This window comes from Zosterops lateralis, assembly GCF_965231275.1.
Source record: "Zosterops lateralis genome assembly, chromosome: Z".
In the NCBI taxonomy this organism is placed as follows: Eukaryota; Metazoa; Chordata; class Aves; order Passeriformes; family Zosteropidae; genus Zosterops; species Zosterops lateralis.
In genome coordinates, this window is record NC_139800.1 from 35,483,453 (window position 1) to 35,510,802 (window position 27,350).

Genomic DNA, 27,350 nt, shown 5'->3' on the forward strand with positions numbered 1-27,350 from the left:
TGTCAGTCAAGGATAGTGAGTAACATTGCATCTGCGTAAACACAGTGTCCTCAGAATGTTCTAGCGGCCTGTCTAGTTAATCTGGAAAGCTCTTTGGAGTTCATTCATCTTTAGAGTTTAAATCGTGCTGCCTACCAGCAGACTAGAAACATAATTTCTAAAATAACCAAATAGCTCTTAGTCATCAACCTACAGTGATAATTTTTCCTAAATAGCTGGTGTTCCTATCCATGAATAAATTGCAAGTTCTAGGAGCAGCTCCTGGACTCCATTTTGAGTTATTCTGCCTTTAATGTAATGCACTGTAACGCTGTAATGCACTGTCCTGAATGATAATGAAAACTCGGTGATCCCTTGTGCATAAACTAACCTAGCAACCTAATGGGAAACGCAGCTGTGAAATACAAGTTCATTACCCTTTTGGACAGGCTCAGGCCACCTGACTCTGGCTACTGCTGTATATTCAAATGTTTCCCTACCTATGGAGCTCCTTACGCGCGAAAGCTGAAGCAAGTGCCTGCCCTTTCCAGGACTGCACTGTTGGCTTTTGGTTTGTTCTGTGGTTGTTTTTTTTTTTTTTTTTTTTTTTTTTTTTTTTTTTTTTTTTTTTTTTTTTTTTTTGTGGTTTGTTTTGTGGTTGCTGTTTTGTGTTTTGTTTTGTTTGGGGTTTTTGTTCTGGCTTTTTTGGTATGTGTGTTTGGGGTGGGTTTTTTGTCTTTTTTCCTTGTTTGTTTGTTCAGGAAAGGGAAGCGTCAGTTCTCGTGCGCGGCGCTGTTGCTATGCGACACCCCGCGGCCGCCATGCCGGGCGCCGCCATTTTGAACGCGCGCGGAGGAGCGGGGAGGCGGCGGCCAATCGGGGGCCAGCCTCGCGCGCCACGCGCCAACGGCGCCGGGCCCGGGGGCGGGAGCGGCGGTAACGGCGGTAACGGCGCCAGGCAGTGCCGGGGCACGGCGGGTAACAGCGGTAACGGCGCCAGGCAGTGCCGGGGCACGGCGGGTAACAGCGGTAACAGCGGTAACGGCGCCAGGCAGTGCCGGGGCACGGCGGGTAACAGCGGTAACAGCGGTAACGCGGCGCCAGGCAGTGCCGGGGCACGGCGGGTAACAGCGGTAACAGCGGTAACGGCGCCAGGCAGTGCCGGGGCACGGCGGGTAACAGCGGTAACGCGGCGCCAGGCAGTGCCGGGGCACGGCGGGTAACAGCGGTAACAGCGGTAACGGCGCCAGGCAGTGCCGGGGCACGGCGGGTAACAGCGGTAACGGCGGTAATGCGGCGCCAGGCAGTGCCGGGGCACGGCGGGTAACGGCGGTAATGCGGCGCCAGGCAGTGCCGGGGCACGGCGGGTAACACGGGTAGCGCTGGGCAATGGCGGTTAGCGGCGCCCAGCAGCGGTACCGGCGGGCCCGCGGCGCGGAGGGGAAGCGGGGACCGGCGGAGCTTTGCCGTAGCCGGTTCCGGGAAGATGGAGCCGTCGGGGCCGGGGCAGCAGGGCCGCTGTGGGCGCAGGAGCGACGGGCTGGTGCCTGTTCCCGGCTGCCTCTGGCGAGCCCGCGCAGCGGTGGCGGGCAGCGCAGCCCCCTCTTGATGCCCGCTCACTAGTGTGCGATCTGTCCCTGGGTCCCTGTCCGTCTTGAGTGGGTGCAGCATAAAAGCCCCGCTGTTTTTACCCAGGTGCTAACCGAAGCTGTCCGTAGCTGGGTGCTGTGTTACATCCTTAAACACGGTTGTGCTGCGGGCCCGGCCGCCCGCGGGCCCCGCCTGGCCCCGGCTGCTGCTGCTGGCGGTGCTCTTGGCTCTCATCTGTTGGCCCGCCCTACACATGGTTATTTTAATCGCTACAAACTCATAGCTTCCTGAAAACTCTTAGCATAGACCTGGATTTTTCAGGTTTTTGTGTGCTGTGTATTTCTTGTAATTTGTTGCCAGCTAGTGTGATGTCTTCTTGAATCCGTATTGAGTAAATAATTCTCCATACATTCTCAGAGCCAGTCAAGGTAGGTTTAGGTGGTATCACTACCTTCGGTGCAGAAGAGTTCAAGTTTATATGCTTTCCGTTTGGAAAGCATTGTGGGTCTGATTAGTTTTCCCTTTTTCTCTCTTCCTACAAGTAGGTTAAACTTAAGTGGTAGGGCCAGGAGCTCCTTTCTTCAGTTAGAGGTGTGGTATTAAGGTGTTGCAGTGAAAGCAAAGCCCCCACGAAAAGAATGTGGCTTAAGCTCCGGAGAAAGACTAACATGTTGCATATTGGTGCCTTAAAACTGGTTGTCATTTTCTGAACCTGAAGTGTTGGATTTTAATTCAGTCATTTCTGTTCCTGTGTCCACAGTGTGGTCATTAAATGTAGTCAGTAAATCAGAACTCAAAAAAGGTAAAAAGGTGTGGAAGAACTGTATTATTAGAGTTTATATCTTATTATTATATACATTTCCAGTAATTTAGGAGCTAACGATATTTTTTTCCTAAATTATACTTTTACGAATTACTGTCCTCACATGCTTTTATATACACAATAATTTGTCTTAATTTGACATACGGAATATTTGAGAAGATTAGTTAAAGCTTTCTAGTCTGTGACAAATAAGACAAAAAGTTTGCAGTGTGAACAGTGTTTGATACCCCATGTGGCATGCTTAATGCCATCTTGAGAATAAATAAATAAATGTGTTTTCTAAATATACTGACAAATGTCCCTATTGAGACTGTAGAATTATTTAACCCTTAATAGCTATGTCATAGCAGTATTTAGAGATTATGCTTGGAAGTTAGTAGTGTTTTCCTATGTGGGTACTAAAGTATAGCAAAACCTTATGCCTTGAAAAGTGCTTACTGAATTTTACTGGGATATGTTTATCCAGTATGCATTAGCAAAAATATTGAGAGAATCAAATTTTATTATGTATTGTGAAAATTTAGACTTTTAAATGAAGTAGCAGAGAAGCTCACAACTAGTTCTTTGTGTTTCCCTTGATGGGGGCTCAGGGAGTGTCCAACGCCTTTGGGCAGAGTTAAATCTGAAGATGAAAACAATATCTCTACAACAGTCAGTGCTTAAAGGTCAGGACTTTTGTGTTCTTGATACATTTGTTAGTATGAGAGAATAAAAATGCAGAGTAGTTGTTTTTTGGTGTTTGGACCCCAGTCCTTTACTAATTCAACTTTACTTGCGCAGGTAGTGAGCATCATAAGGTTTTTATCTACACATTAAAGATGTATAAATCCTATACAATATCCAGGAACATTTCCATGTTTTGGGTATCTGTGTTGAATTGGCACTGTGATGCAAGATAGTTATATATTGAAAAAAGTTTATATCTTTTTTCCTCTTTCTTATTTTAGAGAGAAACTTGTCACATAAAAGAAATGATTGAGTCAGTCAAATTAAGAAGACAGTGCATGCTGGATTTCTACTCACATTATGAACATCTCTGTGAACTTCAAGGCTCTCTCCCACTGAAAACTGTGAAGGCTAACAGGACTCGTGATGCTGTTGATCTAATTGTGGATCACATCAAAGCTACTGATTGGGTACCGCTTCTGAATGCTCTCAGGCATAGTAAGACTCTGACTTCTATTGGAATAAGGAGTTTACATCAACATGGTCTTGAAGATTCAGGTCTGTATAAAGAATAGGTATGTTGATATATGTGTGTTAGAATTTGTTTTGCATAAAACTTCTGTGTGGTTGAATACCTGGGGGAAAAATTGTATGCTTAAGGAATTATTTTTATTTAAGAAAGTGCATGAAAAAAGGAAGGTATGATTATAATTGCTTTTAAGCCAATAGGAGCTGGATTTTACTGATGTGTAGTTTTTGTTTTTTACTAGGTGTTGAAAGATACAAAACTTACTTTAGAAGGAGAATTCCAGCAACTCTGTCAAAAGACTTGACTGGCCAACTATGCAAAGCTGTAAAAGGCTGTCTCAGTATATCAGATGTACTAAAAAATTTAGAACTGCAGGGTTTGCTTCTGAGGGAAAAAGACCTAGCACTTTTAACAAAGGTGAGAAAATAATAATATACAAATAAATGGAAAATATGCCCTGAACAAAGAATAGTAGCAACTAATCTTTGTAAGTATTTGTTGCAGACAAGGATATTTCTCTTTTAAGATATTTCTCTTCTACGATACGTTTCACTTCTAAGATATTTTATGTATATAATGATTCTGCTGAGACATTTGGTATAGCCTAGTCTTAACTGAATGTCTCAGAATCACAAGGCTTACTAGAAAGATCTTAGCAATGTCTCTGCTGTATGCTTGAGGCATATGACATACGCTCATGACTGAAACCACTGTGCATGTATGTGATAGAAGGTAAGCTGTGGGACACCAAGGAGGTAAAAACTGGTCTTCAGACGTGTTATTGAAAAGCTCCAGTTTACTCGGGGATCACTTCTAGGAAGGGAGGCTGCTGCTGGTTGCCCGCAGGCAAACTTCCTCTGCACTGAAGAAATGAGTCTGCTTAAACTAAACCTGAAGGCTTGCTTGTCTTGACCTTTGTCTGATTCCCCTAGAGTCTCTTGTAAGGAATAGAGTTGGAGCAGTTTGGGTGACTTAGTGTTTTTTTTTTTCTTTTTCTTTTTCTTTTTATTCTTAAGGGCTTGGCCACAGCTTCATCTCTGGAGAGTGTCTCCTTAGCCCACTGTCCAATTGGAGATGAAGGGTTGGAAAGTAAGTTCAGAATCAAAACCTGTAAATATACTTTTCTCTTTTTAAGTTTCCAAATAGGTAGGCAAAATTTCAGTATTTCCATTCCTGTTTTAAGTTTGTCTATGGTGATTAAAAGAACAAACTTCATTTTATTCTGCATAACTCAGTAGCATTTAAAGACTTGAATTTCTTCACTTCAGGCTAGTAAATAACTATACTACTTTATAGTGATGTTTATACTTTTAAATAGAACAGCATTCATATTTCTTTACTCTTTCCTGATTTGCTTATGTTTCTGTAAGTAAACTCAAATATGTTCTATCTTGTTCAGATATTCTTTGCTGAACTTTGGCACTAGAAATGTATGAACTTAGAATACATTAAGTGTATTTAAAATATACTCTGCTGGTATATTTAGCACTTCAGTGCTAGTTCTTTGTCAAAGCTCTTGGCTGTTAAAGCTGCCTCCTAGTAGTCCACTAAAAAAGTGTGTTCTGATAATGTGGAAATGCTGTGTGTAGATAACATGTATTCTTTTGTTTTCTTCAGCAATCTGTCAGAGTATAAAGAATACAACTACTATCAGATTTGTAAACTTCACAGCATGTAGCCTCACATGGCGAGGGGCAGAACATATAGCAAATGTAGTAAAGGTAATTCAGTCAACTATCTTAGAATGGAGTGTTCGTAAGAGCTTAATGAATTTTGGGCTTTAAAGCAAAGGTAAAAAGTTAAATTTATTAAGTCACTTCATGAGGAGCTTGTGTGAATACCAAAATTAAGTGTGCCTTCTTCTGAAAGCTGTGTCTTTGTATGACAAAAGTAGCTTAATTTACTGGTGTGGGATTTAAATTCACTATTTCTGAGAAAAAACCATAAATAATAAAATAAAGTATTTTCTTTAAATGAAGACTAGGCCCGTAAATGTCTGACACTTGTTTTGGGGGTGCTTCTTTTATTGTCAGTAATTTTGAAAAAATGTCTCAAGCATTCTTAAGCATGGGGTAAGAATAATCAGATTTACAGTTTAGAAGCTACTGATTAATTGATCAGTAAGCTTCTGCCTAGTACTATGTTTTAAGTAGTGTTAGTTGTGATTTCCATGAAAGCACAAAATTTTGTAGTATGTATGTGTTTATTTCCTATTCAATGTGCCTTGAAAGTGTCCTGCCAAAAGAAGGTGATAAAATACTTTGTAGCCAAATTTAATAACATGCATTGCAAACTGGGCAGTCAAAAACAAGTATGAATTACTGGTGAGGTCTAAAAATTAGTTATATTTCTTGTACTCAGGAATGGTGTACCTATACCAGCATGTATTTCTTACACCAGCATTCAAGCGGTTGAACTTGGTTTACAAAAAAAGGTAACTTGTGATCATGTCATTTGGCTTTGCCATTGCATTTGGTAACAGCTTCTTTTTTTGTAAAGCACCAGGCAATAAAAAGACATGGTGAAGCTTGGGCTAAAAGCCTACGTTACAGGAGACCTGACCTTGAATATATGACAGGTTTGAGGCGGATTACTTTGAACTGCAACATGCTTGTTGGAGATAGAGGAGCAAGTGCCTTTGCTGACTGTCTAGGAGAGGATCTTTGGCTAAAAGGTATTACAAAGTCTTTTACTAATGAACAGCAGTATAGTAACTATAGACATATTGATGTATAGATACTGAGATATTCAATGTGACAGAGAACTTTGCCTACACCAGCAAATTCTCTGTATACTTCATATCTGGTAATTACTAGTAGCTGTAAGGATTTCTGCAATATTCTCTGTATCTCTACTACTATCTTTTCTACTATCTATGTCTCACTACTTAAAGTACAGTAGTGGCAGACAGAAGACTTAAAGCTGTCAATTATAGCAGTTGCAGCCAGAGGAGCAACTCACTATGTAGCTTGGGAAGAGTACTCTTTTTTCCAAAGAAATCTCTCTTCCTCTTTTGAAGTAACTGAATACTGTTGAGTTATTTAGTATTGTCCTTCAGTATTTTTAAGAATGACTTTGTTTTACAGTATATTTAGTACTATATCTAGTAATTATACAAAATTACTAATGGTGCTGGTGTAAATCATAGTGTTCTGTATGTGGAATAAAATACCTGTTTTATGGTTTTGTTTTATGGTTGGAGGCAGGTCTACAGATAAGATCCATACTGACAGAAGAGGATCAGATTAGAGAATAGTTAAACAAACTGGACGAACAGCAGTCCGTTGGCCCTAATGGGATGCATTCACAAGTCCTGAGGGAGCTGGCTGATGTAATTTTGAGGCCACTCTCAGTAGTCTTTGAAAGCTCATGGTGGTTGGGAGGGCGTGCATGAGGACTGGAGAAGGATAGCTAATGTCGTGCCTATTTTCAAGAAGTCTGGGAAGAAGGACCCAGGAAACTACAAACCAGTCAGTCTTGCTTGGATGTCTGGAAAGGCAAGGATGTGCCACCATCCAGAGGGACCTCAGCAGGCTGGAGAAATGAACTAATGAGAACCTCATGGAGTTTAAGAAAAGGAAGTGCAAAATCCTGCACTTGGACAAGAATAATCCTGTGCACTAGAACATGCTGGAGCTGTGTGGCTGGAAAGCAGCTTTACAGCAAGGGTGCTGCAGATCCTGGTGGGCAACAAGCTGTCCATGAGAAAGTGAAGTGCCTCTGTTGCAAAGAGTGCCAGTGATACTCGGGTAGTATTAGGCAGAGACTTTGTGAGCAGGTTAAGGGGAAGTGATTTGTCCTCTTTACTCAGCATGAGTAAGGCCATGCAATCTGTGGTACGGGAGAGAACTGGAGCTACTGTAGAGAGTTCAGTGAAGTGCCACTAAGATGAAGGGGTAAAGCAGCTCTGTTTTCAGAAAAGGCTGTAGAAGCTGAGACTCTTTGGCTTGGAGAAGGCTCAGAGTGGAATCAAGGTGTACAAGTATCTGAAGGGAGGATGTAAAGGAGATGGAGACAGACTCTTTCCGATGGTGCCTGGTGACAAGGCAAGATGGAATGGGTAGAGATGAAAACACTGGAGGTTTTTCCTCAATGTGATGAAACCCTCTTGCTTTCAGGGTGGCTGAACACTGGCACAGGTTGCGCACAGTGGTTGTAGAGTGATTCGTATTACCTCTTCTGCAAATGTTAACAGTAATTTCTTAATGTTGAAAAGTTCTACTTGTCTTCTTTGAAAGTAATACTTCTGTTTTTACACATGACTGTTATCATCATGTCCTCACTTCTCATGCTTCATGTTCTATGAAATGGAGGTTTTCAGCAGGATTAATTTTTTTTAGATATCAACTATTAAATTAAATTACTAACTAAATGCAGTATTACCTGCACTGATTTTTTTTTTTTTTTGCCTCCTTAAACATTTTAGCGCTTGATTTGCAACAGTGTGGAATATCCAATGAGGGAGCAAGGTCATTATTAGATGCTCTTCAAACTAATACAACATTAGTGGTACTTGACATAAGAAGAAATCCATTAATTGGTACGTATCTGTGTCTGTATTTATCTTCTTTGTGTGTTTGGTATTTCTTTTTTTTTTCTTCTTCAGTAACTATAGGGGGAAAGGTAAACTGCTTTTAAGAAAAAAAGAACATACCACAGTCATTTGCTAAACTTTATTAGAATAGGAAAACAAGCAGGACAGGTAATGTGTACTTACTATTCAATGATCTGTTTGTTCACATAAAGAGTTGTCTCTTAGAGAAAATTCTTAACAAGGTGTTTTAATTAATTCTAGATCATGTTCTGATGAAAAACATTATTGCAAGAGTTCTTAAGAATGGTAAGAGTGCTGATTCAGAGGTATGTTTTATAAATTTTGGAATTACTTTGGGGTTTTCTTTGTGGCTTCAATTTCATTTTTTTTTAAAGGCGACTTTTTTCAAAATGAATCTAAAACAACTGTTCTAGTTCTAAACAGAAGTTTGACTCAGTACAAATAAAAAAACACTAGGGGAAAACCTAAAACCACTATGATGAACATGTTACTGTATTGGGATTTCTCTATGATTTCTTACATAATTAAGTTGTCACATGTAATAAAACCTGGATATACATTTAATGGAAAGAAAAATGGAAATGTGTGTGTATTTCAGCATTATCACAGAATGTTAACTAAATATTGCTCCAGGAACTGCTGTAGGGCTTTCTACTACGTGTGCCCTTGTCAACATGGTAATAATTTCTAATTAAAAAGTAAAGAAAACCACAATTTAAAATTTAGCACTTAGTTTATTGTAAAACTTATTTCTTGTCTCTAGCTTCTGTAACTAAGATTTTTTTTAAGTTGCTCAAGACTGTTCCTTCCAATGCAAACCATCTATGAAAACAGCATCCAGTTGAAGTAGAGTACCCCCTTTCATCTTCGTCTGACACAGAGTTCACAGTGATGTACATAAGCTGAATATCTAGACCATTTATGATTAAGTATACTGTTGAAATACGCAGAAATCTGATTCAGTTCTCAAATGAATCCCAGCAATCCTAGTTCTTGTGTTGAAAATTAATGCTCTTTTGATTTTTGAAAAGACTAAACAAAGACAGAGCTGTGAATGTGTAGGGACCGTCTAATAAACTGAAAATTTGTGCATAGGATTTCTGGAGGATTAATACACTTCCCTACTTCAGTCTCTAGAAGACCTTTTTTGAGAGGTTGAGGTTTGTTATGAAGATGTACTCTCTGCATGGCAGATTCAATCAAAACTTGCAAAATGTCCCAGGGATCACATGAAAATAACATCTGCCTGGAAATGCTAAAGACAATTGGAAAGTCCAGCCATGGAAAGAAGCAACTCTGGGAAATCTCCCATATGCTAAAAGGTCACTTGAGTCAAGATACTAGTTTCAACCAATTAGTGTGGTGTCTTAAGTTTTATTGGCAGTGCTAGTAATTCTTCATACTTCATTAACAATCTGGATGGAGAAATATTGACCATTGGCTTGCTAAGTAGCTTTGCTTCTTCCACCAGTCACAGCTGTCTTTCCTTCCATCCTGCTTTGTGTAAAAAGTGATTGGTTGTTTTTCAGTAGCATGTAGTTGATTCCCTTCTGGGCTGTTTCTTTAGATCTGCAAGAAGAATTGTCTGCTAACTGATGCCTCTGCTAAAACAAAAGCTATATATTTGAGCAGCACTATATAGCAATGTAGTGAACTATAATCATAGCTATGACCAAGTGTAATAGGTGGTGAAAATCTGTGTAGTTTCTGAAATACAAATAGCTTAAGGGAAAATCCATTGAAGGTGTCTACAAAACGGGATGCTTCAAAACACTGTTTTTGTAGTTTGCTGTCTTCATGGATGCTTAGATGTTGTACACAACAGCAGTAGGCACCCAGCTGAGATAGGCTATGGGCTAGATGAACTTTAGGTTTAACCTAGTAAAGCTGCCCTTTTAGGTGTCTAGTAAAACAAAATTAAAATGACTTTTGCTTTTAGAAGCTTGCATTCTAATTTTACTCTTTCTGGGTGCATTTTAGTTTAAAATTATCAATTTGATTGCACAGGCACTAGATCCAGCTGGAGACACAGTAAAGTTTAATTTAAAGGATTGAGTCCAAAGTGAAAAGAAAAGGTTTTTCTGACAATGATAAATTTGGATTAAACTTGGTTAGTTAGAGTACAATAATAGCATTTTAATCATTCTGATGCTTTAGATGGGAATAGCTCTGGCATACTGTTCCTAGTACTCTTATGTGGGATTTAGGGCTATGTGAGACAAGCTTTATGTTAATATCATCTGTATTTTCTTCAATGACTGCTTCAGTACTAGATCCTGTATTAGTTATGCACACTGTAAAGTAAGTGCAGAGTAATTTTATAATATCTACCACGAGTAATTAAACTTTTTTACGAGGCCAAGGGGAGCCTTTAGGAATAGAGCTGTTGCTGTAAGGAAATGAAGTTTGAAGTACGGCTGTGGCCTTTGATCATCGCTGTCTCTTAATTTTAGTTTGGGGGTTCTACTTTGTAAGGATGAATTTTCATTACAGGTAGTAAAAATAAACTTCAGTTTTTTAAAAATAATAATTTCATCAGTAATACAAAATCACATTAGGGAGGCTTTTATTACTCTGGAGAGCTTTGGCCTCAGCCAGTCATTCCAAGCCAGTTTTCTGAGAATGAAGTGCAGAAGCCAGGGTTGCCTCTTAATAGGATTGATGCTGGGGCTTTTTTGCTGTAGAAGGAGAACTGTTTTGCACAGGAGAAAGAATACTATTAGATGGGATATTGTAGTGGTATTTTGGGAACACTTTCTGGTAATGTAGACTATCATCTGTGTTTGAATTTGGGCTTTGTGGGACTTCCATTTTTTCTTGATTTTACAGCTTATCAAGTTTTCTGTAAGCAGCAGTATTCTCTGTATCTGACAAGCTACCTCTAATTTTAAATAAGCACCTCTTTAACTGTCATTTACTAAACTGATTTGTTTCTCTTTAAAAAACCCTTGAATTCTAGTTTAAGTGGCTGACGTCTCCGTCTTCCAAAGATACTTTGAAAACTAAGCCAAAGAAAAGAACCATTGTCCTAGGAAGTGGTCGGAAAGGAAAAGCTACTATTCGTATTGGTAATTTTTTTGTTTTTTCTGGCTATAGCAAATTTTGTCTAAAAAATTGTATCTTAATGCTTAAGAGCTTAAATTAGAAAATGTATGATGTGTCTAAATGTTAATGTTTTACAGAATGCTTATCTCAAAAATAAAAATCAGTTTCTTCTTAATTATATAATTCACCTTCTAAATCATTGGTATTTGTAGGAAACTTGCTTTTGTTTTTTGTGCTGCTAGATGTATGGCTTGAAAAATGGTATGATATGCTGACTTTAAAATGTGTGGAAGCGTTGCACATATTTATTCTGTGTCTCCAAGAGTTTTCACTTCTGCCAAGCCTAGCAGTAGTAAGTCGTCTAGTTCTCCTGCTTTTGTAACCTTTCTATAGCAGTCTGTCTTCTGCCAGAACAAACAAATATGCCTTTTTTAACTGATGTACAAAATGTTCTAAGATTTTTTTTAACTTAATGAAAACCTATTATAAATAGTATGTTTAAAATAACGTAGGGATCTTGAATATTTATAATTAAGTACTTCTAGCTGCAATACTAAACATTTTCCAATAAGCTACTAAAAAATTTCATGGTAATACATTTCACTGTCTCTCATCTTTGCTCCAGTTATCTGGAAGCAGAGAGGTAAGCATAAATCAAAAGAAGTCTTTGTAAAAATAAATTGTGGTGATCCGGCTGGTGGTGTGGCAAATGTGATTGTGGGGGGTTTGTGTTTATTTGGCTTTTTTTCTGTTTTGAGTTGTTTGTTGTGTGTGGGGTTTTTATGTGTTTTGGGGTTTTTTTTTAAGAGAAGGAGGGAGTCAAAGTGAAAACTATGCTGTTTATTATGTTCAGAATTAATTGAGAATTTAAATGCTATTAACTAAGTTACACATTTCTATACCGTTACAAAATCGGTAATTTTATTATCTCAGAGAAACAATAACCTGAGTTCTGACTAGTTTAACTGTAGGAAGTATTAGGTGGTTAGTTTTCTAGACTTAGCAATTTCTGGCTTAGAGAGAATAAGAGGTAGAGTGATCATCCATATTAGGTTTCTTTGCTGAGTCTACTTTGATGCTGTATGATTTAAACAACAAAAAAAGACCAGACCAGTGAACCCTGATTTTTCTTGTTAGTGAAGGGAAGAGATTGCTGGTGTCCTGTAAAATAGATCTGTATGAGTACTAGCTTTATTTTAAACTTTTTTACCCATAAATAAAATAATGTTCTTCACTCTAAAGCCACTAGAGGGCAGTTTGAAGCACATGGCTTTATTGTCTGCATGGACAGTCTAAATTCTGATGTGAGACAATGGAATTAGATGTCTGAAATTAGTAATGTGAATAAACCTCTTCTGCTACAAAGCTTTACCTCCTTTTTTTGAAAAGCAGCTTGTCTTGCATCAGTCTAACAGCAGTTAAATATACCAGTTTATAATCACAAGTTTTTGGACAGTTAAGCAAAATTAGATTGAATTTCCTACAGTCCTTATTATTAGGGAATTTTATGAATGGTAAGTGGTGAATTTTTATGTGAGTAATGTGTAATGAATTCTCTTTTCTTTTGATCTTGCTCTTCAATCCAGGATTATCATCTAAAAAATCTGTAAGTCCTGGGAAAAAAAATTCCACTGTGAGAGAAGGTTACTCACCAAAACCACTACAACCAGGCACAAAAGGCTTCCTTCCTTGGCGGACTGCGGAACGTGCAAAGAGATGCAGGTGAGGTTTTCATGGTACAAAGAAAAATACTAAACAATAAAACTTGCATGATAAATACAGTAGAGAGCAATGTTATCTTTTAAAAATATAATTTGAAAGGTACACACAGAATGTCATCATAGTTTTTTTGGTTTATATAAATTTTGAGAATTTTACATAAATTTTCTAATAAGTATTTAAAATACACAAAAATACACGATAGACATAGGAATATTCATATGCAGCGAGAAACGCCACTACAACCAAACCTACCTTCTCTGCTTGTTCTTCTATTATTAATGATTTATCAGATGTATAAAGATGTATTTATCTTGCTAAAGAGATAGGTTAGTGTTCTAAACTTGTAGTATAGTTGGTTGGAGATCCAGTTAAAAGTGCTTAGGTATTTTCCTGCCTCTTTTTTTCTGCTTCACCTCACCCAATACCAGCATAATTATTGTGATCATCTAAGACCTGTAAATTAAAATAAAACTGAAAAAAACCTTATGCATAGAAGCTGTCTCTTGAAACAGTTTTTGTTTGTTTTTGATTTTTAATCTATTCCCTAAATCTTAGCCTCTCAAAATGGAGACTATATATAACTATTAAAAAAAAATTACTTAATGCACTATTGCAATGGTGGTTATTAGGCTTGTTTTTCAAAATGCTGAATACCAAATTCTCGTGTTGACTCTAGTTCAAAATAATTAACTAAGATGCCAATTGAAGATACTAATGTTAGCATCCAGTAGTGTTGCTCTAAATCATGATTAAGTAGGAGGTACTAATCAAAATGAGAATGTAATGAGGCTTAAATGGATACAGTACAGTGTCTGATGCTTACTCTTACTGCTTCATCTGCCCTAAAATCTTGTGTTTGGAATATTACAAACTTATTTTCCTCAAAGGTATGATTTTGTTTGTTTGTTTGTTTGTTTTTTTCCTAACTTCAGAGGCGGGGCAGTGGATTGTGCTGGAGAATTGCCAGTGAACATTCAGGTACTGTTTCTCTCACATAGTGGTTTTGTTTTTAGTGGGTAGATGTCTGAAAAAATGGGAAAGTGTTCTCAGCAGAATCTCGTTGTCTGAAAGCTAAGATTGGAACATACTTTTAAAGATTCTCACTCATAGAAGTGAAAAAAAAGTAGTTTACATCAGCATCTAGTTGAAGCTTCTTTGATACTTAGTTTACTTACAACTCTATCTCTGTATCTTTTGGTTTCCTAGTCTTAGGAGCTAGCTGAGTTGGAGTGTAGGCATAAGCCTATAAGAATAACTAACAGACAATAAGAATAACTAACAGCATTTTTCTCTGAAGGCTTTCTTCACCATCTTTTCTGTCTTGGGTTTGGGTTATGTAGTTGTTTTTGGACCTGTTGGTGAGCTGCTCTAGTAAACCTACCAGGAGGATAAGAAGGACCCTGTCTTTATGCCTTCACCTTTGCATCTTGTTTTCATCACAGAAGGATCTGATGGCTGCAGAAACCACCAATTATCCTCTGCTCTAGCGTAGGCTTCTCATGGACTGCAGTCCTTTGGGAAAAGATGGGCTGGCACAGGATGCCTGTGGGCAGCAGCTCCTTTGACCCATCCCTCCACTCTGATATGGGTTTTCCCTAGCTGGAATGAGGGTATGGGTGCCACCATGGAACATCTCTTCCTGCTCCCAGCCTGATGTTCCCTCTGCTTTTTCTCACTCTTTTTGTTCTCACCCCTTGTGCCTGTCAGGCATTTTTTGCCTTGCAGTGAGTCAGCTGGGACTGGCTATGTCATGTATGGGGCAGCTATGGCTGTGCCTTGCAGGGGCTGACTCTGCTGCTAAATCCTCTCCACAAATACTCAACATAGGCGCACATAAGGTTGTTTTTTTAATACTGTTTTATGCAAATTTATTTCAAAGTTGTATGTCTGGGCAATGTGTATACATTGCAAGGGACTCTGGGAAATTACTGTATTTAAATTAAGCTTTTGATATGGTTTAATCTTTGATCTTTGCTAGGCATTGTAATGCTATGAGTGAGCATGGTTTTTTTTCTGGTGTAACTAGACCGGTGTTCCTGTGAAAGTGACATTAGAAAGTGCTTCTACGTCTGAAACTGAAAACACAGAAGATCTAGAGGATGTTATCCAGCATCCTGATTTGGCAAAATCATTAGATAAGACTGATGTAGCTCAATATCAACAGTTAGAGGTAAGAAGTATGTTCAGTACCCTAGACTCCATAAAGGCATATAGTATCAATTAAACCATGTTTTATTCAGAAAATTGTAATTAAACAAATAATCTATTTTGGAGCAGGATATCAGAATAACGTAATACAATGCAGTATGCATAATTTCACTATTCCAATCTTGAATCATAGTGCACAGATCTTTTGATCAGTGTTATTGCCTGTAGTATTTTCTTTCAAGTATTTCCTTTATAAAAGTAATCTAATGTTATTTCTAAGAGCTAAAATATAGTAAAGACTGTTGTGTAAAAATAATTATAAAATAGCTGTGTTTGAGTTCCATTTTATAATAGAGTCTAGTAAACTTTTTTCATATGCTTTTTATTATTCTACTTCTTTGATATTTAAAAAACTTGGCACTAGTGAAACAGACTGTTTCTGCAAATTTCTTGACTGGGAATGTTCTTATAAAAGAAAGGGGTGGAAAAAAGGTATATGTCAGTGGCTCAGTAATGCTGCTGAGGTAATCTAGCACTATTATAAAGTGCAGAATAACCCTCAGGCAGAATAACTGAGTTGTTTCAGAAGTGCTAAGGTTTGAATTCTGTTTGGAGAAACTAATGATTACTTCTCTAAATAAGGTCTACAGTCAGTTTGGGTTTGCTGGTTGTTGTCAGAACACCACACTGGCTGAATTTGCTGTTCATATGTGTAAATATTGGACTGTATGTACCTGTCTTTGTGTAAGAGGAGTGAAGTTAAGTTTTAACTTGCTATAGATTTATCAGTAGTGGGAATGTTTAGAGTGGGATAGGGTTGTGAAAAGCAAAAGTACTCTACAAATACTGCATAATAACTACCAGCCTTTTCAGCTGATCTATAGTTTTTCTTTAGACCTTTTTCTCTTTATAACTTTTGTTCAGGAAGGTTTCAAGATTTTCACATGTTGTTGGAACTTAAAGTTTTGTAGCAGCTTTTACTGTTAGTGCATGATGTATTGACATTGTGCTGTGTGGTGGCTTCAACACTCTTACCAAGAGCACTGTCTGAAATCATAGAATTCCATGTCATGTGCAGATTGCTCCAAAAACCTTTATGTAGGAACCACTGTGCTTGCAGAAAGCTTTTGATGTATTTGTTCTTGGTGTTTGGTGAGGGAAGAATATTATATTCAGGACACACAGCAGAGGCAGGCAGTGTTTTGTGCTTTGGGGAAAGGTTGTCATACTCACCTATTATGGCAGTACACTGTTAGCTGTACTACTACATGTAGGCCAGCTATAATGAAGAGATAATTTGTGATTAATTTGAACTTTCTTGGACGGAAACCCACGAATTTTGGCAGCCTCCCCCAACATTCTGATTTTTCTGTGCTTGTAAAGGTCTAGATTTTCTTGACTTTCTGAATTTGAAAACCAAAATAGTTTCTTAGGCCATGGTTGCTTATCAGATAGCACCATTTAAGCAATCAGCACCTGATTCTGTGCCTCATCCATTGTTTCTGTTACCCTGACACAAAGAAGTTTTGACATTATGGTGGAATCAAACTATCAAAGTGGCACCACTGAATTGTCTGTTTCCCCTCCGTCATTTAGTGCCTTTTCATTTCTTGCTTCAGTCTTTTTCTCTTTTGCCCTTTTTCATGTTTGTCTCATCATAAGACTGTCATTAAGTAGCTGTTACTGCACAGCAGCTTGTGAGGGGAGCTGCTTTGAGGAACTGATCCAACTGAAAAGTAGTCCAGCGTGTTTGGTGGTAGCAAGCCTTTCACTTAATGGGACGACCGGTTGTGTTAGAACAATGATGGGAATGCAGAGAGGGAATAAACAGTAAGAGGTGGGAGTTTCTTAAACTGCTGCTTTGTCAGAAAAAAGTCTTCAGGCATCTCTTGTTGTGACTGAATGACCAGACTTTCACTTAAGTACGCAAGTCTTAGAGAACTTATCTGCTCGAAAAGGGGCTTTAAGTGTACTACTTAATGAAACAAGTAGTACTTGGTTGTGTTTTCATTTTAAAAAAAGCCTTGACTAGTGGAAGCCTAATTTCTGGTTAAATGAAAAATAAGAACTGATAAATATTCTTTCCTTCCACTAGGGGGAACAAATGTTGCAGTTGTTTTTGGTGAAGTGTGTAGTTGAGGTAACTTCCATACTTTTAAATTTTAACTAGGGATTTAAATGGTGAACTTCAGCCTTAATCTAGTTAACAGGGCAACTCTTTCTACATCTCACTGCTTTGTGAATTACAAAGAAGTATAGATTGCACTGTAACTGTTTTGGTTTGTTTTTTTTTTTTTTTTAAGTATGATGCAGTCAAATAGAAGAACCTGGCTGTTTACCTACTAAATTTTTAAAAGTATAAATTAATTTCCTAAACTTCAGTTTTATACTTCTGTCTAGTGTTGAACAGACATACTGCTTACGGTAATTCTGAGGGCTACCTGTATTTTTGGTATGCAGTTTCATCTTAAAGTCTATCAGTACTGTCTTTCTGGACTGTAATACTTGAAGGCTTAGTCTTGTAGCTTGGCTGTAGATATAACTCTGATATATTTTAATAATATTTTTTTTGCACAGAGACTAGAGTATTGTATCAACTTGTGAATTTCTTAAAAGCAAATCAAAGATTAAAGTGTACAAATACTTATAATGGTGACAAATTAGTTTCTTTAAATGCTGACTTTGATACTGCTTATGAGGGATGCAACCGCAGTATTCAATTTTGTTATTAATTCAGCTGATAACCATGAAATACCATGCACATCTGGAGTGTGATAAATCAAGTTCAAACATTGCTGCAAAACATCTACATTTCTGTTTAAAAAATCATGATAATTTGATTACTATCTAAGCCATTGACCTTTGATATTACAAACCAGCAATTTGAAGAAAAAGGTCAGTGCTTTTATCTTTAAAATTATCTAAAATCTGTCATGAACAAAAATACTACAGAACTATGGTTTCTAAAATAGTGTTCCTAACTTACATCCTAGAAACTTTAAAATACAAATAATTATATGTATGCACCTGCATTATAAATAGAAAGGTGAGAATTCTAAGAAAACTGATAGCTGTAAGACTAAGAAGTTGTAATTCTAAGAAGTCTGTGATAGCTGTTACTGATCTTTAAAGCTGGAATCCTGGGGGATGTCAGGTTACATGTCAAGTTGTCAGGGTAGAACATGGTTTCTACTTTCCATGCTGTGTTTCTGTGTCTATTGGAGGTTTTATAGATCCCATTACTTGCACATGTTCAAAGGTAGATGGCAGTAAGACTGTGGTATTTGTGGGTGGTTCTCCTTACATGTTTGCCTCCCACGCTATGCCTGCAGGTTAGATAGTGCTAAATCTGTTTGGATGCTCAAATATGAGTACAATAAAGATATGACTAGCTTTCTACTTGCAGCATTTGATGGGTTGGTAGTCTAGGGATTTTAGGAGTGGACTTCACTAGAGTAGTGACAGACCCATTATTATCACTTTGAGTGGTTGTCACTAGGAGGGCTTTATGTAGAGTATTCTAGAATCTGCATTTTGGAATCAGTTGCAAAAGTACCTTGCAACTTACAACACCTTTGCATTTGTGTAAGGTTTATTTTACTATGAATTTTGTTGCATGCCAGTCTTCTCAGTTGATTGCTTATATGAAGTGCAGTAGTATGCACTTGAATAAGCTTTTCCTAGTGAACAAACTATTTCAGTACTATTTGAATCTGATTCTCTTTAGAACTTGTTGATATAGTGTGTACAAAAAGTGTCATTTTACAAATATGTGCCTGTATACAAAGTGAAAGGGAGAAGTTTTGTATACTGTTAATTTGTATGGTCTGACCTCTGAAAAATAGAATAGCTTGATGTTTCGAATAGTTTTCACCTTTTGAACCAGAATATTATTGGTGTGCAGTAGGTGTGCAGGAACAAAAATTCTTGTTTTTCCAGTTCAGATGTTGTAATTAAAGATGATAATGCTCTGCTGGAGTGCAGGAAAATGTGGTATTGCAAATCCTGTCTACTCTTACTGAAATTGAGATTTACTACTTAGAACTAATAATTAAAATACAAGTTTAGGAATCTCATTAATAAGACTAGAATATATTTATTAGGTGTTTTGGGTTTATTTTTATTCTTGTTAGTTCAACACTAAATTTGGAATTGTGAAATTTTTTTACTGAAGAACTAAGTGAAATGAATTAGAGTTCAGTTCTTACACTTAAGAATTTTGTATTCTCACTACTGAGAGTACAGTTCCTCAGAATTTTGTATTCTTACAGCTGTAAGAAAGAATAAAATCCTGGATAAAGAATATAGTTGGAAAATCTAGATATGGCTGCTAAGGATTTCTTACTAGAGCCCAATATGAGCTTTTGATGATGTAAGTATATTTAGGTAAAAATGATGCTTGAAAAAGTGAAGAGGAAGTAGAGAAGAACATACATTCTTGATGGTTATGTCATAGGCCAAAGAGACTCGGGCTGTAATTTCATGTGATCTGTTGCAATCTTACAATTCTGTGAAGTGAATCACACTTATTTCTACTTCTCTTTCTTAATACTTTGCATCCTGAAGTTACGTATTGGTAGACCTCTGTCTTTTGTTTCTGAAGAAGATATGGTTTGGAATGCCATTTGCTAGTTAAGGTTTTTTTAAATTGCATGTTAGTCTGACATTTCGACATAAATTTCACTATAGTTTATCTGTGTTTTCATAGTTGGAGCTGGAAGAATGCATGGAAAAACTAAAGGAAGAACAGAAAGCTAGAGTAAAGGCTGAGGAACGATTATTAGAGGTAAAGATACTTAACTGTTAGTGATATTTACTTTTAAAGGAGGCACTGCTCAGAGAGTCCACTTACTTAATTAGGAGTAATTATCAATGACCACCAATGTGGTTTCCAGAGTTTCAGTTCAAAGTCACGTGGATTGTTTACTGGTCTTAAGGGCAGTGATGAAATCTGTGTTTAGTAATGTTTGTTCTATGGATTCTGTTCCAGATCCTTGAACTCCCGCTCAAGCTACTCTTTCAATGTGTTTTATTCATTTTCTGAAACACGATCTGGGGCATCCTCATACTTGTTTTTCTCAAGAAAGTGATTAAATCTGTTTGCAGTATGTACGCATGGATAGGTCTTTGTCTCCCAACTCACTTACTATGACTCGTGCTGAAAAGTTGTGTGTTGCAAATGTTGTTCAATTTGGTTTATTCTGTACCTTTTATTTTTAAGTTTTGTTTCTGCAGGCAGTAGCCATATTGGATGGTTTTCTGCATGTCACTTCTTGCTAAGTGCAGTCCAGTTTTGACAAAACGGTACAACTTATCAGAGTTAAATTGTGAGATTTGTTTCCCCTCTGCTGTTGCTGACCTAAAAATATTCTTCTGCATGAATAAACAGAATTTCTTGTAATATAACTGAATGTAAGGTAGTGTAAACAAATGAATTTGGTCCTTAAATGTCATTTGGAGGGGAGTGAAAATGGTGATATCCTTTGAAATATTAGCAACAAGTGATAGTCCACAGTACAGGGAGCAGATATCCACAAAGGACTCTGCACTTTCTAAAGACAGATTGTAGCCCTCTTGTGTGACTTTCCCCATCTTCCTGTAATGTGATGTGCCCCACTTGGTTCCCCTGCTGGGTGTCTGTTGTTTAGATCCTTAAATGCTTTTTAGGCTAAACAACCCCTTCAAGAAATCTTTCTCTATAAAGACTAGGCTGGTGGAACTTAGCAGCTTGTCCCAGGAGATGGAATAAACCAAGTAGTGTTAATCTCTAAAATTGTTTATTTTGTTGCTTATTTATCACCTACAGTGCACTACCCAATCTATAATTTTTTTGTCCTGTCATAAAAAATCTAAGATGGAAAGCCTGTGGTAGCACTTGATTGCACAGCTGTAATCTTAAATGAGTGAGTTCAAACACAAAACCTTGTATATGCTGCAGTTATCAGGCAGTTTTCAGTTTCATCATTGATTTGATTAATGGTTTTATGTGAAAAAAAAAAAAATGAATCATGTTAAACTTTCAGTTTTGGGATGCATGGTGCAGAGGAGAGATACCAGTAGTATGCATTCCCCCAGTACAGAGGGGTGAATATAGGGAGGACAGACATTGGCCTTCATTAAGGTTTTTTTACAAGTAATATAAATTCTTTGGTGTTAACATGTCATATAATACATGCAAAGTAAGATGATATGAAGGCTAATTTTTTTTCTGCTTGTACTTGCTCTGTAACATCCTGTATATACTGAAGACAGTGCTGAGCCAGTGGTTTTGAGTGCCTGCAGGAATATCTATGGTAGCATAGAACTGCAGCTATGGATAAACAGACCTGCACAGAGCTCATTTAAGACTGCCTTGAAAATGTGTGGTACAGCAAACTCCTCATCTTGTTATGTCAGTTATTTCAGATATTCCTCTTCATGATGCTGCTGTTCAGGCACACAGAGGTGAGGTTTGATATTTTGGGGTCTTTTAAACTGAAAATGAAAGAAATTTCTTTTTTTTTTTTTTTTTTTTTTTTTCCCACATAGCTGGAAATTGAAAATGCAAGATTAAGGAGTCTAAATATCTCCCTATCCGAGGTTCTTCATGCACAGTCAGTAACCAACATGATTTTGGAAGATGAAGGTGTTCTAGGCAGCATTGAGAACTCTTTTCAAAAGTTTCATGCCTTTTTAGACCTTCTTAAAGATGCTGGGTAGGTTGTCACTTTAAGTCTTGCCGTTTTTCCTGAGATCTTTCCAATTTATCCTCACAATGAAGTATGCTGCCTGCTACCCTGCCAGATTTCTAGGTCTATACTCTCAGGGAGCAGAGGAAAATAAATCAGCTGTGTACCTTTTATTTAATCTTTTCCTAGTAGCAAAAGCATGATCTAAGCACTCTTCAGCTGAATTTATGCATCTGTCTTTGGGAAAGGCTTTCAAGAAGCCTACTCCAAAAGAATAGAAAGCTTCTATTAAATCGCATTGCCAATTCGCTAGTGACTCATCTTTGGCTCTTAGTGTTCCCACAATATGAAAGACTCAAAATGCAGTTGAATTGCCTTCAGAAAGTGTCACGTTATCTTGTGCTGTCCATTCACTAATTGAAGTATGGATATCCAGATGGATGAATCTCCAGCCTTTGTATTTGAAATCTGTATTTATTGTTACTGTTATTATTAGTACTACTACTACTACTAGAGGTACTTCAGAGAGTGTTGATTAAAGTTCGTATTACCACTGTACCTGCAAATTGTCAGAGGATGGTTCATCCTTTCCATTTTTCGAAGAATTTCAGCTTGAACCTGATTTATAAAGCTTGTATGATGAAGCACGGCAGTCTCATCCACAAGAAGGGAATGGCATGAATATATTTGTGGTGTACTCTGTATATTCAGAGAAGATCACAGAAGATTTTATTCACCCTCTCTCTCTCCCACTTCCAAATTGTAGTGATTTAATTGTCGTGATACAACTCAGGCCTCAGGCTGTGCCAGGTGAGGTTTAGACGGGATATTAGAAAAAAAATCTTCTCTACAAGTGTGGTTAAACATTGAAAAAGGCTGCCCAGGAAGTGTCCAGAAAACACCTGGATATGGTACTTAGGGGACATGGTGTAGTGACGAACTTGGTTTAGGGACATGGTTTAGTGACAAACTTAGTAGCATTAGATAAATGGCAAGAATTGATGATCTAAAGAGGTCTTTTTCAACCTTAATGATTCCATAATTCAATGATTCTAACTTACTATAAAGCCCTGAGGTTCTAATTTTGTGACAATCACTTTGTAGAGTTGCCATTACTACAGGAGTTTCAAACTTCTCAGGAAGAGGAAAATGCATTTTCACTACATGAAAGAAATTTCTTCATATGGGCCCTATGTCTATTCATAATAATAAGGAGTTGCTCTGAAAGTTACAGAATCCCAATCACAAAGAGTGCTCTTCTCAGTAAACTTCTATACATCATATGCTGTACTATCAGTTAATGACTGCAACGTCTCACTTTTTACTTAGCCTTAAAACCCACATGTGATTGGTTTGGCCAACTTCAAGCTGGCAGGTGACCCAGCATCATTGTATTTGTGAGGCTTGTCATTGTCATGTTAGAGGTTATACTATTTGGAGATGTGCACCAATTTCTGCTTGAATGACAAGAGTTTTAATCTTTGTTCTGCCTGACATGGAATCTCATTGCCAGTATGCTGCTCTGAGTGCAGTGCTAACTAGGAGAGCTTCATTCTCAGCCTAGGAACACTTGTTTTGAATCTGCAGGCTAATTTGTGCAAAGACAAGGAAATACCTTCAGCAACCTTTCATCTTGGTTAAGATACTTAGAGCTTAAAATAAAATAATAAAAAGTATGTTCAAAGCTTTAAACAGATTCTGCTTTTGATTTTGAATGTTTAGTCTTTCAAAGAGTAAGAATAGTTTGTGTGACTTTCTATTAAATGTTTATTTTACAGGCTTGGACAACTTGCTGTATTAGCTGGGATAGACCAATCAGATTTTGGCATTTTGGGGAATCCACAAATAAATTCTACTCTCAGTAAGCCTGCGAACATGGTAAAGGAGAAGTCTTTTGAAGAAGAAAGACAGGAACATACCCAGAATAGCAAAGTAAGTCTTTAGAAGGAATGCTAGAGGCAATTCTACTTGATACTCTTTAATGTACTTTTCAACTGTTTATTCCCCTCTGATTCATGAAGTTATTACTGCAACCCTTTGCTGTAGCTGCATTTATACAGACCATAATAATTCAGTGATTAATGTAAGCGTTTAAAGTGTTTACCGCTTGGAGCACAAATGGCAGTATTTTGTAAGGTATTAACCTTTGGTGGTAACTGTGTTGTTTCCTAGTCTGAAATAGGAAGTTCCAATAGTGGTATGCATCCATTCAGATTGAAAAATACCATGAACAGGTATTTTAGAAACATTTAATAATGAAATATAGTGTTTTTAAAAAACCTAGTCTTACAGGAGAGGCTATACAATGTACCTTCTGAAAATTATAAATTATCTGGTAAGTAATTGCAGTGTATATGTCCAGTCCTGAGAGGTTTCTTTGTGGCCATGACATGAGTTTCAGGCAACTACAATTTTGTAGTATTTGTAAATATTGCATAAGGTTTTAGTTCTGCTCTGTGAATTAATAGTAAACCTTCTGGATTTTTCAAAGGAGATACTAAAATTCCTGTAACACATTTAAAAAAACCCAAAAAGCCAGGCTGTTTTAAAGGCTGTTAAAAATTTAGATACTACCGGCCTTATAGCTGTGTCCAAGTTGAATAAACCTGTCATACCAAGAATCACTCTGCATTCCAGTGTATTTCTTATATCCAATATCTTCCCCTCTAACTGTTCTGATTTCCTCAAGAACACATGAGCTTCTTAAATATAATGTTAAAAAATTGGTGATTGTTTTAACAGTGTGGAGAGAATTTCCAGTTTTGCAATTTGAAGACTCTTGTTCTTACCTCCTAGTATTGGTGATGAGTTTGGATTTTTGTAGCAGCTAGCTGTTGTGGTATGGAGTGTTGAGACTACACACAGTTCTGTGAACTGCTAGTAAACATAAGGAATTACAGGTGTTTCAGAATGATAGATGGGATTAAATTTTGGCTGCTTTTGTCTAACTGACACATCTCTGTAGTATAAATTTCAAGTTAGTTGTGAAACTGTAATGTACCTACTGTGTCACTGTCACCCTACCAATCTTCAGAAACCTGTTTTGAAAGGTGATAAAGATAATGCAATTGCTATTACCTCTGCATCTTACCGATACTAGGTAAAGACTGTATTTTGCTCTGCAGACTCCAGTATATATGGCAGTTGCAGTTTTTTTTTCCTCTGGTTGCTTCAGTTTCTTCATTGGAATCTTTTGTTTCAGGACAGAGCTGGGGACATCCAACTTCCTCTTCCTGGCACATTTCAATCCCAGATGGTTGTTAATAATGCGTTTTCATCACTTAGACAAATAAGAGAACTTCAGGCTGCTGGACAGCAGTATCAGCCAGGTTTGTGGAAGGAAAACGAAGCTCAAACAATCAACCAAAATAAAGAGGATAAACCTCGAAGTAGTACTCCAGTATTATCTGAGAGGAGAGTCAAACAAAATGAACAAGCAAAAGGACGCCACTCAGCAAGGCAGTTGGCTACCAGTCTGCATTCATTTACTGATTCCAGTGTACAAATCAAAAGTGATGATAGCAGAATATCCAGTGGAATTTCTGGTGAAAAAAGCAAAAATAGTTCCTCTAAGAAATACATCCCTGTAGCAATTGAAACAGCAACTCCAAGTAATGGTGTGAGAGGAGACAGAAGTAGGCTGCTGGTAGTAAATGTTAGCTCTGGAACTGATACTCTAGGATCTGGCTCTGAAATACAGGAAAGTATACAAAGTGTTACCAGCATTTGAAATAATTCTAAAATGTTTGAACTGTTCTCTACACTTGCAAGACTAGGTTTTGGATGTCTCAGTATAATTAGTGAATTTTTGGTAAAGTTTTGTAGACTTTTTGACTTTTTAAAACATTGCATACTGCTCAGTATTCCTGTTTCATGTTTGCATTCCTTGTCACTAGATTTTTAGTTTTGAAAACATGTGATACACCTAAAATGGTACCCATCAGTTTGTACTACATATAAGGGACTCTTTGACATACGGATTTCATTATCACAGATTTTTCAGGTAATAAAGTTAATTTGAATACAGTTTTATTTTTCTAGTGTTAATTTTCAGTGTATTACAGGGGAAGTACAGAAGTGGTTTTGGGGCAAACATCAATTCCTGCATAACAGTGTGTGGGTGTGACATTCCGAAAATTAGTGTAAGTTTCAGAGTCAAAAATGAGCCCAGAAACATCCCTATAAGAAACCTTTAAATACAAACATCATTAGTGCTATGACTGCAGATCATAGAATAGTATGTGTTGGAAGGGGCCTCTGGAGGATGTATAGTCTAACTCAGATTGCTCTCAGGACCTAGAGAAATGTGAAAATGTAAAACTAAGAGAATTACCATTGTGTGGTACCATTTTAAAGCTCCTGAGATTTACCTCTGGCATCTTGTTCTTGTCCTTGTGCTCAGGCAGCTGGTTTGCAGCTTCTGAACTGGAATATACTTATTACATACAGGAACTAGGCAGGATGATTTAGGCTGAACTGGAGGAAAAAACAGCCAGTAACTATTTTTCACTCAGTCATTGCTATGTGATTTCTGGAACACACAGGATCTGTAGAAATTCCTTATTCCAGTTGCTTCACAAACGTGAAAAAACTCATGAATCCTCAAATTCAATCCTACAGAGCAAATAGTGCAAGATTACCTTAGATATTGCAATATTGCACAAGTAATTGCACAATGAAAGTATGTTCTTTTACAGACTTTGTCACTTCAGAATATTATAAGGTAATACATTAATCTCTGTTATTTTTTACATATTTTTCCAACTGCTTGTCTAATTCTTCAGTTGTTCTTAGTTTGTGATTTTGGTTTGGCTGAACAATTACATGCAATCTGTATATTCAGCAGTAAAAGCCTACCTATTCCCTTTTCTAAATCTAAAATTCTAAAGCTAATCACTTAGAAATGCTTGATAAGATTATAAATTCAGAAGTGTTTAATTTGTGAGGTTAGGAGTTAGCAGTCTGTTAGTTGTCCCTAAAAATACCATGAAGAACTTAGAACAATTTATGTATTACATGCCCAAAAGCAGGTGATATTAAATACCTTTCATGTCAAATACTTGCTTTTCAATATTTGTATTTAGAGTATGAATTACATCAAAAATAATCTTTTAAAGCAAAATTGACCAGGCAGTTTGCAATTTAGATGGGCATTTTTTTCAGTGGATTAATACTAAACCTTTTTTTTCCTCTTAAATCAGAAACATGAAAAAAGATTCTTCATGTTACTGGTGCTATGGTATTGCACTCTTACTATAAGAATCTGTAGCGTATACTTTATATATCGTTGGATCTGAAATTGGCAGAGACAGTGGATTGAAGCTCCTAGGGGAGAAGTATTCTTTTAAGGCTATCATGAATACGTCAGAAGTTTCAAGGTTTTTAATAACAATTTAAAAACTCATTTACAAGAAGTATTTTACACATATAAACATATATATATATTTAGCAGTATTCTAATAGAAAGTAAAAGCACTTTTATTTTAAATTATTAGGAAACCATTTTCTATGCTGAGTCTGAATATAAACTTTCATTCTATTGCTATTAGTTAATGTTTTACATAATTGTCTGTGTTCTTGTTTGACATAAAAGCCTGAAATCAATAGGCCAGCTCTGTGCTAGAG

The 27,350-nt window shown here is 37.2% G+C and overlaps 1 protein-coding gene across 6 annotated transcripts; it reads left to right on the forward strand.

Moving 5' to 3' along the window:
* The first annotated feature begins 1,055 nt into the window (after positions 1 to 1,055).
* CEP78 (centrosomal protein 78) lies at positions 1,056 to 26,909 on the forward strand. 6 transcript variants are annotated; one of them, XM_083882850.1, is made up of 16 exons: positions 1,056 to 1,121; positions 3,340 to 3,616; positions 3,829 to 4,004; positions 4,604 to 4,676; positions 5,205 to 5,308; positions 6,087 to 6,261; positions 8,014 to 8,127; positions 8,383 to 8,447; positions 11,102 to 11,210; positions 12,774 to 12,909; positions 13,842 to 13,887; positions 14,936 to 15,079; positions 19,766 to 19,843; positions 21,586 to 21,752; positions 23,504 to 23,657; positions 24,928 to 26,909. In XM_083882850.1, the coding sequence occupies exons 2-16, from the start codon at positions 3,364 to 3,366 to the stop codon at positions 25,453 to 25,455; spliced, it is 2,322 nt and encodes a 773-aa protein (XP_083738976.1). In that variant the 5' UTR covers positions 1,056 to 1,121; positions 3,340 to 3,363; the 3' UTR covers positions 25,456 to 26,909. The 6 variants fall into 6 exon arrangements, with proteins under 6 accessions (XP_083738976.1, XP_083738980.1, XP_083738977.1 ...); XM_083882854.1 differs by having other exon boundaries at positions 1,069 to 1,112; XM_083882851.1 differs by lacking the exon at positions 1,056 to 1,121 and adding an exon at positions 1,163 to 1,216.
* Positions 26,910 to 27,350: the final 441 nt, after the last annotated feature.